Here is a 13,784-nt window from a genome sequence, read left to right on the forward strand (position 1 = left end):
GATTTGAAAAAAAAAATTTTAAAATATGGCATAAATGGCAAAAATCCCAAAAAACAATCTTTAATTAGTTTACTACACATCCGACCAAAAAAAAATATCGATTATTAGAGAGAGTAATAGAACGATCACAAAATCAATTTTAGAGAAACAGTGTTAAGTATAAAAATATGAGAATCTGATAAAAACATAACTATCTACGGTATGTGGTATAATTTGGAAGGCTTGAGATTGCTAGTAACATTGAAATAGTTCAATGTACGTATCCATTTCTCTTGGTTCTTTAACAAATGAACCGCAATAGTATCAGGCCAAAGCTCATGCGTGCATCGAGTCGGTGGCTCGGGGAAATTATACATTGACCACTTAGCGTTAAACCGGTTTTTCCCTCGTCTTCCTTCTCTAATCCAATCGCCAAACACTTTGTCTTCAGGACCTTCTAAATGTTTCTTGGGAATTTCCGAGTCTTTGAGCCAAACCGCAATGTCCCATGACACTAAGTAACCCATTCCTGACATGTAGTGGACGAATGGGTCCATGCTTGGACATGGAATGACATAGCCGTAGTAGAGATCTTCTCTAGGTAGTGGTCTTAGAGATGCAACGAGACTTTCTAGTCTTATGTATGTGTCGTCGTCGGCTTTCATTACGTAATGGTACGGTGGGTTTGGTGCATCGGTTTCGTTGAATAACTCTGGTAAGCTTGAGAAGTATGTGTGCGTTTTGCCTGTAGATATTTGCAAGAGTTAAGTTAGTTAAAATTGAACTAATTAAGCCGGTCCAAATCGATCTAAGACTTTTGCTAAAGACTAAATCTAGAGGAAAGAAGAAAAATTCAATTTCGACTTTTGTGTTTTTCTAATAATTTCTACATATAAAAAAATACCTAGACCGAAACATAAAGTGACATAATCAAACCAAGCATGTAACCAAAATAAGAGTGGTTTTGAGATGAACCAATTACCTTTATTCATATTCTCATTGCAATTGAGTATGATGATATCATCAAAACGCATAATCTCCAAAGCAACAAGCACTTTCTGGTCTTCTTTAGTCAAGTTACAAAACACAAACTTCACATCAACCTTAACACCGTCCGGAACAACTTGTGTCCCGTAGATCATCCGGAGAAAATGCCTACGTGGGTACTGATCAGGAAGCGTAAGGATTCCAATGAGAATCCTAATCTCATCATCACTAGAAGAAGACAACAACGGAGTCTCCAATGAACCATTATTGTTATTCATCGGGACGTTTGACAAAGCACATCTTCCAAAACTCAATAAGCTGTCGAATCTGACCTCGTTGATGAAAGCTAATATACAAAGAGCTATGATGAAGAAGAAAGAAGGGATAATGAACTTTCTTCCTTCCGATCTTGGAGTATAATTTTTCATCTTCTTTTTCTTTTCTTCAAATGGAGCTTTAGGAGCTTGTTGGAGAAACAGAGGAGGAAGATGTAAGAAACTAAATAAAAAAACGAAACTATTATACCTTAAATGAAACGCATTGGGATATTTTGTTTTTTGGGGTTATGGGGAATCAAAAAAGAGCTTTAGAGAAGCTTAAGGAACGTGAGGTTCAAAGTTGAGTTTGTAAATGAAGCAAGTGCAGTGCTTCAATATTTCACGCCATTCATCATGCTATTGTCTCTACTTATTTATATATTTACTTATTAGTTACACTGTAGATAATGATTTTTCCTTTTCTTGAATTCTGAATGAATCATCTTTATTTATTTCCTACATTCTTTTAACAAAATATAAGTCAAATTAGTTCAACATGAATAAAGGTATATATGGATATTTAGTTGGAAGCAAAAAAGTGGTGGATCTAAGCCTAATGTCTGGCCAGAAATGTTTGGAATTTTTTTTTTTAAATATACATATAGCTTGCAAAATTAAAAAAGTAGGGTGGTTTGGAGTCAAAATTAAATTTGGTAAAATAAAAATAAGGAACGTGGATGGGTTTCGAATTTCGTGACCCGCAACAGTCTCATCTTGCCACTTCTTAATTCAGCCGTTGACTTCTACTAGATCTTTAGTACACGCTTTACCTTTTTCTTTTCTTTTTTCTTCACTACTTGCTTAGATAGTTAGATTTGTATGACTCATACTCCATCAAAAAATTTGTGTCTATGTTGTTATACGATTTGAGAAATGTTATTCATAAAGAAAACATTTGATCTAAATGCAAAAGTGTGTGGAAAATGAAAAGAAAAAATGCAAAAGTGTTTTTAGATTTATTACATTGACTTTGCAAAGTCAAAACGAGTAAAATGGTGCTTAGTTTAGGAGTTTTTATGGGCCTAAAGTGTAGGTTTAACATAGCCATTTGGCAATAATGGCCAATATTCAAATTCAGCCCAATTAGGTAATATCCATTAGAAGAAGAATGTTTAGGCCAATGGAGGACCACAACTTAGGAAAATTAAAATTAGATTAGGACCCGTGCTAGAGCACGAGTGAAAATTCTTTTTATTTATATTATAATTTTAGAATAAAAGATAATTTATATAATTGTTTGGTAACAAATGAACAAAGGCTTTTGTTTTTTATCCTTCACCTTGGTTGCCTTTTTTATTTGTTTGGATTTTCTGGTATAGTATACTAATTTTGTGGGATACCGAAGCGTCCAAAGTTCCAGCTGATATGTCTACAGGTGCCAAATTAAACTATGTGTGTATTATGTACAGAATTTCCTAAACTAATTGATTCATAATCTTCAATTAAATTAAATCATAATTCTAAACCGTTGGCCTATTCCAGCAATATTCTAAAGATCACAATCTTTCCAAAAACCATATATTTAGTCTGTCTCAATATTTTGGTGTTACTTGTTCCATTAATAAGATTTGTGACCAAGAAAATAGCAATAGATTTCAATAACTTTAAGAGGGGTTATTAGTTCTATGATTTTACTGGATTTGGAAATCCAAATAAAAATCATGTGTTATTCAATCATTGATTTTAAAATACTTATCAAAATCATGTGTTATTGGTTTTATGATTTACAAATACTTGTTAAAATTCCGTGTTATTCATTTAATGATTTTTTTTTGATTTCAAAATCCACATTATGTTTTAAATGGATTTGAATGAATTTGAAAGTGTAAAATAGAAGAATTCAAATTCAAGGATTCAAACATGTTTTTTTTTTTTAAAGTATACATGGTCAATGTTAACAAAATCATATCTGCCTAATGCAAACAAATAAGATATTTAGTTTTTGGTGTATAACTATAACCTACAAAGCCAAAGAATGTCTTTTTTTCTTCTTTTTTAAAAACAATAATAATAATTTTCATATTCTTATTAAAAAGTTTCGCAAAAGTAATAATAATTTCCATATGGAAATTACTTGTTATGTTTTTTTTTAAAACTAATTTACTTGTTACGTGTTGGAATACTACAATTTAATAGTTGGTTTAAAATAAATGTTTTAATAATTGAAATATTAATAATCTTTAAAAATTTAAAAAGTTTAGACATTTGAATTTTTAAAGTTATTAAAAGTTGAAGTTCTTTAAAATAAAGAACCATAATGAAATGCATAAAAGTTTTAATTTCAATGTCTGATAAATCAAGGTTTCTGCTCATTCGTATTCATAATCATTTTGGTCTTTTTTTTATTAGTATGACTTTGAATATTTGCCTAGTTTTTTTAGGTGATGTAGGGCATTTGTATTTTTTTTTAAAAATTATCAGTTGAGCAATATATGTCTGTTTTAAAAAATTTAAATTATATCATATACAGAAAAAATCATAAATTTTATTAACTAAATATATTATAAAAAAATTTAAAATAATTTAAATATAAAATCAAATAAAAATGAAAGAAGAATCAAATTTTTTTTTGTTTTAATTAGGTTGAGAGATTTACTTATCTTTTAAACGTTTCCTATAATTGATTTACATATTACTATAATTAACTAAATCCATACAATCCTTACTTACCAAAAATCAGTGTAACCCGTTATGTCACAAGTTTATAACCAAAAAATCATAAATATACCTATTATATAATCTAAAAAAAATGTTTGTGTACTTATGTATTATTATATAGGGGATATAATGATGATCGCAAGAAACTTTATTATGCTCATAATGATTGAAAACAAGACCATATAAGTTCGATGGAACGTATGAAACAAAAGCTTTGCAAGCAACAAAACCTTTCAACACTCAAACGACGAACCGATAAAATGACATTACATATTATCACATTTTTCCCTCTCATGAGATCATTACATTGATAAATTATAAAATGTAAATGAACAAATGTGACTCACTGATAACAATGGGATAAGCCTACCACTATAAAAAGATTATAGCAGGCCTCCCCAGACCCAATGAAGTTTATAGGATCTTATTTATTATTACAACAAATATGAACGAATGAATGGAAAAAAGAAAAGAAAATTAAGGCGACCTGTAGTTGAAACTCTGATTATTACCCAAACAATATTTAAGTTCCAAAGAGATTTGTCTTTCAATCTTAAGCTGCTTGTAGAAATTAGCTATGAACAGCTCAGCTTTGCTGTCTATGTCTTCGTCCGAGGATGGATCGTAACTCCCGGTTCTATACAACGCTCCTCTTGAAGAGCCCGGTTCACTCTCTGTATAAGCCGCTGCTAAACCGGGTCTCTCGTTGAAACTTAACCGGAGAGACGAGGAAGAAGAGGACGAACCTAGCATCGGTACGAGACTCCATAAGCTGTTTATCTTGAAACTTAACACGAACTTTACTTTATTCACGGCTTGCCTCAACCGGTCTAGTAGCGAACCGTCTTTGTTCTTTGCCATGTCAGCGATATTTTTTCTTCTTGTTGAATAAATTTGTATCGATGAAACTTTTTGTCTCTGCGTTAGAAATGGATATTTTGTGTGTGTGTGCGGTTTTTGAAATATGTTGGAATTGAATAAAGTAAGGGTCTTATATAGACACGGGTAATGTCGGCTGCAGCCTCTTGTTCTACGCAATTTTTTCAAAGAAAACTGTATAACACATAGTTTTTTTAATTATTATAATGTATAGATATACATAGGAATAGGAAACTGATTGGAAGTTTACGTACCAATATTGAGGCGTATCAATATGGTATAGCGAGTGATATTAAAATTCGTCTTATCTTTTTCTCTGAATTTTCTAAAAGAGAAGTGGTGTGCAAGTAGATGCACAAGATCGTATATTCGAGTATATTATATGTTCTAGTGGTTACCAGTTACAATTTACAAATCATATAGTATGTTTTAAGGGTCCCTACATGGGAATACGAACTCGAGCTGAATTGAGAATGACATTTAAAGATTTATCACCGGGCTACCAGTTAATGTGTTTCTTTCTTTACAGAGTAATACAACCAGACGCCTCAAGTTTACATGTGAGTTTATCAGGAATAACTTCTATAGAAAGGGGAAATAAGAACTAAGAAAAGAATGGGTCAGTCAACGTTGCGGGCGAAGACTTGCTTAGTTGCTTATATGTTTTTTTAATTGCGTTGTTAGTTTTATCGGATGTCTTGTAAGACACGAATGCTAACAACGACTGTTTCTTTTATTTTTTTTTTGGTCAACCTGTTGATCTCTTATGTTTTGTTTATTAATGGGCTTATTTTTTAAGAAATTAACTTGGATTTATCAAATATAATTAATATTGATAAATCGTTTTTAACTTGTTAAGAACAAAAGATATAGATGGAAAAAGCAATAAAATTCGTAAGCTTCTATATATTTTCAAAAATGTTTGTTGGTCATAAGTTTATTGTGTAATTTCATTAATTTTAGTTTATAATTTATTGTAACTAATCGTATATACTAATCTTAGTTTGATAAGAATGAATATTGATCAAACAAAGAATAAATCAGAAACTCAAATTTTAAGTGAAGAGAAAGAGATGGTGAGCCGTTACTTCAAAGCCCATCCCCATTAAGAAAGCCTGTTCTTAAAGTCGCCACGAGAGATCCGAATGTCTTCTATTCTTAATTTATCTTCTCAGCTAAATGCTTTAACATGTAAAGTTTATGGATCATCTAAATCTTTACACCTTGAAAAAAAGTTTAGAAGAAAACAACAGTCCACTAGAGATAACTGTTTCTGGTTTGTCGGATACGTCCGTATATACTCCATATAGTATATAGTATTATTTACAAATTACGGCATCATCATCACATACAGTATATTATTATTATTGTTAACGACTGATCCAAAATTAAAAAGATTAAGATTATAACATACCTTAACAAAATAATTTTTAAAAAAAAAAACAGTTAAGCGTGGAATAAATGACAAGACATCAGTTTCATGTTCACGCTTGCAACTTCCAATTGTCAACTTTGCTTCACTCTTTTGTCTGCCACCTTTTTCTTTAAATCCGAAACTTCTTTTTCTTTTGGTACAGCAATTTTAATTAAGATGCATAATAACAATTCATATCCATTTTGATTTTGTCCTCCTTTTTTTTTTGGTCCAGTGAAGTCATCTTCTTTTAACATAGCCTCCTTAATTTCATTGATAATTCCGGCTAATAATTGGTTTGTTCAGTTAAACTTGTTGCACCAAAACACAAAAATTATTCAGTTAAACTGATTAATAGTTTTATCATATACAGGGAAAGTACACCATTTCTATTTGTGTATTACATAACCTGAACTATGAATTTCATGGTCACTTGGTTTCTCTGATATGTACTTTAATTTAGTTTCCAACCAATTTAGATTAAGTTTTGCGCAAAAAAAAAAAAAAAAAACAATGTAGATTAAATAACTTTGTAAATCTGTATTACTATATACATTACATGGAGTGGCTAATGGCTATAGCCTATAGCTAATACAAATTAATGATTTTCTAAAATCTAATTGCAGTTCAAATTATTGCGGAATGGAGACGTTAGGAAACGTAGCCAAAAGGTCCGAAAGCATTATGATATGATATAATATAGCATTGATTCAGAGCCAAACATTTCATATCACTAATCTGTCGCTATTTTCGATTGTTTAAGGATGCGTTTAACTCTTCGTGGATAGAAATACAAGCTTTCGATATATATGGGACAAGACGCTAAAAGAAAGTGACGTGGAGATTCGGATAAGAACACAGTAAAATGATGAATTGAGATTGCATTATGCATAGTATCCTCCTCTCCCTTTAAGAATGTATATCATTCACATGAATTTTGTTGTTTATAGATTCATCCACTAACCAGTAAAGGTTATAACGATTGAAGCTTGTACAGTGACTTGCACCATACGATACAGTTTGTTTTTCTTAAGTGAGTGTTGCTTTAAGTAATTGGTCCATTGCAAGTTTCTTCGACTCTCTCGATTAAATTTCTTAGTTGAGATTTTGGGTCATGCATATGGACCTACCAATATCGATACAGGAAATGTTAAATTGGCATATATAATCACAGATTTTTTGTTGCCTACCTTCTTTAACTACCGTTTTTGCCATTCAAAAAACTACCATTTTTTTTTCTTTTGACAGCATACCAAAAAATTATAATTGGCTTAAACCTAACATGCTCTAACATGTAATAGATCATTTTGAGAGGTATTTGCAAACATTATACTTTTGATGTATCATCTAGCTAGATCTTACGAAACTGAGCTAATATAATGTAGGCTAATTTCCCCCCTATATGCATGCATCTTTTACATTTATTTGTTAGAGAATTAATGTTCAATAAAATTTTCACAGCACAACTGTACTGTATTATTTCTCTATCACCATGTATACATTCTATCCACATATTTTGGAAATATTAAAATAATATAGCTAAAAATGATAAAAAGTGTTAGTTTAATTTGTTATTCATTTCTACTATATATTTAATTTACTACTCAAGACATCCTAATATATTACTATAGGAGATACATTGACAAACACAAACCATGTGTGTGAATTGAATATGAGGTAACAAATATTGGATTTGATATTAAATTAACTAAGATATTCTAATTAGAAGTGGACAAAGAAAAACATGTTCACAACCATTCCCGTCTAAGTTCTTTCAATGGATATATACATACAACTAGTAATCATAAATATACAAATCACAGACCAAATATATGTTACAAAGTACAAAGACTATATGCTTTGACTGATCATAATATGTATATTATATCGAATTAATGTTTACTCTCTTTTTTTTCCTAAATCTTAACTTTAGAATCTGTATAGAACTAATCAAGAAAATTAACATGAACATAACAAATCATGTGAAACAAATCTTGTTGTGTTGTGTCTGTAATAAAGAGACAAAATGCTCAGCGCAAACCTAGCCGACTGTTTAGATTATAATCCCACAATCATGGTCTAATCTTGTTCTAATCATTCCCTTTTATTGTTTTAAATTTTTTTAAAGTAAAAATTACGAATTTATTAGTTTTATATTTGATCAGATCTCATCTGATCCTCTGATACACTTGTTTTTTTTTTTTTTTCTCTATCTATATGTAAGTGGACATAATGGGAGCGTAATGTCGACGATTTTTCCTATTGGTTGACGTCGTACGCCGAATTTACAGAAGCCAATCAATTTGATGAATTTGTTTTCTAAAAATGATCAGCAAAAACTTATATTTAATAATTACTTTCCCATCGCTTTAGATATATAATTCAGTCCCATTCAGGCATTCACTTCCCATGTGCCATCCTGAGTTGCTACTTTGTTAGAATTCTTTAATTAAAATACAAATTTATTTAACAAACAATATACTACATCGTTCCAACCTATTGTATCGCAACCTGCTATAAATGTAAGAGCTTTATAATTTTTTAGATAACGAGGCATTTGTCTATTTTGACAGTGTTTAATTTACGTAGGAATTTAAGTTAACAACAACATTTGATGGCAACTAAGAAATACAACTATTTTTTTTGTTAACCAAGAAATGATTATTTTTCAAGAATATCACGAAAATAAAAATTTATAAAAGATGTGGCTCGTCTACCTGAATCTTCTTAGCAAAACTTAATTTACAAATAGGTGTCAAAGTTAATGTAGAAAATATGAAGGTACATATGCATGGTATCTATATAGACATTTTTTTTGATAAATATGTATGTGTGGACATTATTGTTCAAACAAAGTGTCGTAATGGACGCAATCTATCTTATTATTTATACGTCTACTGTCTACTCTACTACGTACGTTTTGTCCAGTTACTTCCTTAGCAATATGATAACATAGAGATATATATTTGTAAAAAGTGTATACATAATTAATAAAAGTATAAAACTATGGGTGTGAATGGTTGTAGCGGTCAGGACGGATAAATCTATCAGCGGATTAAATTGCTTTTTATTCACCATTCATCAAATATAGTGTGCAGCGGTGCAGTCTAAAGATAATAGAAAAAAATAGCTGCGGACCAACTGCAGATCGTTTTTGTGTACAAATAGAATTGGTCCGCAGCAGTCTACTGGCTGCCCTATTTTTGAGGCGGTGTAAACTGCTGACGGATTTGGCCACCCTGATAGCAGTTACCATTCAGATTCTATGTATTTGTAGACTAATCGTCACATGAAGTGTTAATGTCGTCCCATCGTAGGACAAATAGATTTGAGGTGGACAGCAACATAGTCCAACCTTCTTTTTAAAATTTCTTTTGGTCGCCTCATCTTCCACGTCTCCTCATAATCAACTCATATAATTGCATTCAGGTTTTATAACAGCAAATATATATATAAATTACATATGTATAATGTAAGTACATGTCGCTCGTCGCCGTGTTATATTTCAAGACTTTTTTTTGTTTTATTTTCGATTCACTTCATCGAAAAAGGTATCATTTGCATTTACAATAAGATGAATGAGAGCTAAGAGCTAATTTTAAAACAGATAGGATCTAGTAGATAATCGAAACTTGTGTGAACCAAGTCATTTAAAAAAAAAAGAGTGGGAACAATGTGTGACTAGAACTAGTTGAACATGATCAAGTACTGTGAAAGCTGAGATGCGATAGCACCTCTGCGAATAAGAATCCCTAGTCTTATTGTGTCCCACAAGTTTTATCTTGATTCTGACTTAAACTAATTCTTAACTGAGCCGGGTTTAAGGTATATATGAAGCTTGGGTTTCTTTCATTTCACAAACAATTAACAGGCCACAGAATTTTTTTTTTTTCTTTTCACATTTCAAGTTTTAGTTCATAATATGATTTTTCATTAGTTGATTGGTACAAATAAACTAAGTACATGGACTATTTTGTACCACAATAAATAGGAGTTTCTGAAAAGACACTAACAGCAAACTGTAGCGACATTCGGAAGAATAGTTTTTTAATACCAACGAAAACTTACTTTAAAATATAAATTTCAAACTAAAAAAAAAATTCCATCCAAAAACAATCTTAAAGAATTCGTAAAATGCTTTAAAATTTGGATTTCCAACAATATTTTAAACCTCTATTTTCTGATAAAGTCTTCAGCTGAATTTAATTAGCTTTGAATTTAACAGTAAAATAAAAACCGACCAAAAATAAATCGAGAAAAAGCGAGTAAAATTAAACTGAGTTTTGTACGTAAAGTATAAGATGGTTTTGTTTCCGGTAATCCTCAGATTTATTAGAAATATATCAATACTTTGTAAAAAAAAAACAAAAATTTAGTTTGATTCGATTTTTTTTTATTTTCTCGAGGACACAATATATAAATTCAGTTTAACCAAACTAAAATTTAATTTAATTTTTATATCTCTTTTTTTATTGGTTTATAACTCATTTTATCTCTGTTATACGGAATATATTATCAAAACTCTCCGAGTTATTCATTATGTATGAGTCGCATGCATTTGATACTTAAAACTTATATAACATTAAACGTAAGGTTTTATGGCGTAGTAGATGTTTAAAAACAAATAATTGATGAATAAATTTTCACTTGGCTTGGTTAGCAAAGTACCATAAAAGTTAAAATCGATCGGACACAAAATAAATAATTAATTAAAGAAAGCGAAACAAGCTTGAGAGATTAGTACAAAAACGTAACCTCTCTCAATCTTTAAACGACAAAAGTCTTAATGAAACATATGTACATATGACATCGATGTGTCTTCATTGATCGGAAGTAATTAAAATTAAATGAATTTAAATATGAATCAATTCAAACTGAAATGACTTCTACGATTATAAACTCACGAAAGGCAAAACGTGATATATCCAAAGTGGGTTCACTGTGGCGCAGTCCACATCTTATCTGGTACGAACTCCTCGTGAACCCTTGGATGGAGAGGTGGATCTTACGGTGGGCGATGATTTCAATTAATTGGGGGTTAACATCATCTTACATGTTTAAGCTGAGTCAAAAAGCTCTATCTCGTTAAGTGTTCATTGCCATTACTGGAAACTTGATAGGAGAGCTTTGATCTTAAGTCTTTCATTTTTCAAAAATTATTAATTTAACCTACCAGCTGTTTTGATTGAATCTCTTATACAATTTTCGTGTTAGACAATTATGCCCTCTCTCTTGATTAAATTTTGGGATAAATTTTATGATTTTGTTTATCATTTATAACTTTGCAAGTACTAATGCTCATAGTTTAGAGAAAAATTAAATCCTAATAGCGTATATATTTATGAGCTACATTACTGAAAACTTTAGACATATAGTGAGTGTTTTTTCAACCATGTATCATTAATATAATGATATTATTAAAAAAAGATACTTGATGCATTTATCATAATTTTTTATCATTAATATGCATTATGCAAGTTTAGGGGGTGTATTCAACTTGTCATTTTAGTTGATTTGTATAAAAGTTACAAATCCTATGTTATTCAATCATGGATTTAAAAAGTCTTATGAAATCCATTGTTATTGAACTGATGATTTAAAAATCTACTCTAAAATCCACTGTTATTCAAAACAGTTTGTGGATTTAGATTTTAATAAGTTTTAGGGATTATGGAGGATTTGAGAGAATTTGTTTAGTTAAAAATACAGAAATCCAAATCTCATGGTTTTAGGTGGGATTTGAAAGAATTTTACCATAAATCATATCAACTTCCCTAAAATCTATCAAAATTCCAAATTTCCTAAATCCCATAGAATTCTCCAAAATCATTGTTTCAATACACCCCCCTTAAATTCGGATGATAACACAACAATTGACACTAGCCACAAACCACAAAGTTATATATCCTAGTTTTATTTAAAACTTATAAAGTACAATATAATAATGATGTCGAAAAAGGTACAATATAATTAGTTTGTTTGAATTTTACTTTACTATAATCAACTGACTTTAGATAAAACTATTTTGTTACATGTATAATTGATAAGTCGTAACATGACATAATCTAAAACCATTGCTTACAAAAAGTCATAGAGAAACGCCTCCTTTTTTTTTTCTTTTTTCTGTGATGGTCTTAATTATCTCATAGTATTTTTTTGGAATGAATTTAAATTCTAAGACATTTCTATGTCTTGGTTATGCTTAGAAAATTTTGGTATGAGAGGAAAACTCAAAAAAAGAATAGCACATCTCGAAAAGTCTATACAATCAAAGTAACTTAAGCGAAGTCTAAGGTATAACTTGGTTCCAATTAGAAAAAGGCATATATTAACTACAATGCTCAAATTAAAACTGATATCTTATGTTGCCGATCTTAACAACTACCACATGGGACATCATTCTTAAGGTGTTGAATACTCTAAAACGATACCATTAGATATAATAAAATAGAGTATCGAGCAATATATAAATCTCGGAGGAAAATATATAAATTTCGGAGGAAAATAATATTAGATGGACCGACAAAGGGTTCAAACTGTGCCATTAATGGAGGCGACAACACTTGGATTCCCACTGATTCTTTCAGCTTCCATGTCTCATCTCTCTATTCTCTCTCTTTCTCCATACTTTACAGTCGAAGTTGCACCCAGCATGAGTTTTGAGCAAACCTACGCACCTTTACACCTTAAATATAATGCCCCTCAAGCCCAAACCCTTACAAACATCTCTCATCTCTCTAACTTCTATTCTCTCTCTTCTCTCTCTCTCTCTAAATCTCTCTCTCGCTCTCTAAACAAAAAGGTATGGACTTTCAGCCAAATACATCTCTACATCTAAGTCTACCAAGTTACAAGAACCACCAACTAAACCTAGAACTTGTTCTCGAGCCTTCTTCTATGTCTTCTTCTTCTTCTTCTTCCACGAACTCATCATCATGTTTGGAGCAGCCTAGGGTATTCTCTTGTAACTATTGTCAGAGAAAGTTTTATAGCTCTCAAGCTCTTGGTGGTCATCAAAACGCTCATAAGCTCGAGAGAACCTTAGCCAAGAAGAGTCGAGAACTCTTTAGATCCTCAACCACTGTCGATTCCGATCAGCCTTACCCATTCTCCGGAAGGTTTGAGCTCTATGGCCGTGGCTACGAAGGATTTGTTGAAAGCGGCAGCTCGAGGGACTTCTCCGCCCGCCGTGTGCCGGAGAGTGGTCTTGATCAGGATCAGGAGATGGGTCACCTTGACTTGTCGTTAAGGCTCTAAAATAATATTTTGTTAGTCATATTATTATATCAATTGTCAAACTTTATATTAATTGTTTTTCTATGAGTCTAATACATATTAGTAATTTCCTCTTATCTTAAAGTTCACGGTGTAACTATAGTCCTAAATTCAAGTCAAAATCTGATTTTGGAGGATCATATCGTACCTACATATTTTTGGAATTGATTAAAATATGTACAAATAATGAAGGATATGTATTTTCTCTATATAACTAGTTATTTTAATTATACATAGTATAAGCACATATATTACTGCATTATAAAATGAATGAA

The 13,784-nt window shown here is 30.9% G+C and overlaps 3 protein-coding genes across 3 annotated transcripts; 1 reads left to right on the top strand and 2 right to left on the bottom strand.

Moving 5' to 3' along the window:
* Positions 1-2: 2 nt before the first annotated feature.
* LOC104734308 (beta-1,3-galactosyltransferase pvg3) lies at positions 3-1,632 on the bottom strand. The gene is made up of 2 exons (XM_010453857.3): positions 962-1,632; positions 3-724 (listed from the first exon to the last, which is right to left on the bottom strand). Exons 1-2 carry the CDS (start codon positions 1,392-1,394, stop codon positions 195-197), a joined length of 963 nt encoding a protein of 320 aa, XP_010452159.1. The 5' UTR covers positions 1,395-1,632; the 3' UTR covers positions 3-194.
* A 2,513-nt stretch (positions 1,633-4,145) lies between these two features.
* Positions 4,146-4,935, bottom strand: LOC104734318 (uncharacterized). The gene has a single exon (XM_010453867.2). The coding sequence runs from the start codon at positions 4,800-4,802 to the stop codon at positions 4,419-4,421; it is 384 nt and encodes a 127-aa protein (XP_010452169.1). The 5' UTR covers positions 4,803-4,935; the 3' UTR covers positions 4,146-4,418.
* Positions 4,936-12,737: 7,802 nt separating this feature from the next.
* LOC104734329 (zinc finger protein 2) lies at positions 12,738-13,649 on the top strand. The gene has a single exon (XM_010453876.2). The coding sequence runs from the start codon at positions 13,039-13,041 to the stop codon at positions 13,489-13,491; it is 453 nt and encodes a 150-aa protein (XP_010452178.1). The 5' UTR covers positions 12,738-13,038; the 3' UTR covers positions 13,492-13,649.
* The last annotated feature ends 135 nt before the right edge of the window (positions 13,650-13,784 follow it).

The sequence above is a fragment of the Camelina sativa genome, chromosome 2 (assembly GCF_030686135.1).
Source record: "Camelina sativa cultivar CO46 ecotype springtype chromosome 2, ASM3068613v1".
In the NCBI taxonomy this organism is placed as follows: Eukaryota; Viridiplantae; Streptophyta; class Magnoliopsida; order Brassicales; family Brassicaceae; genus Camelina; species Camelina sativa.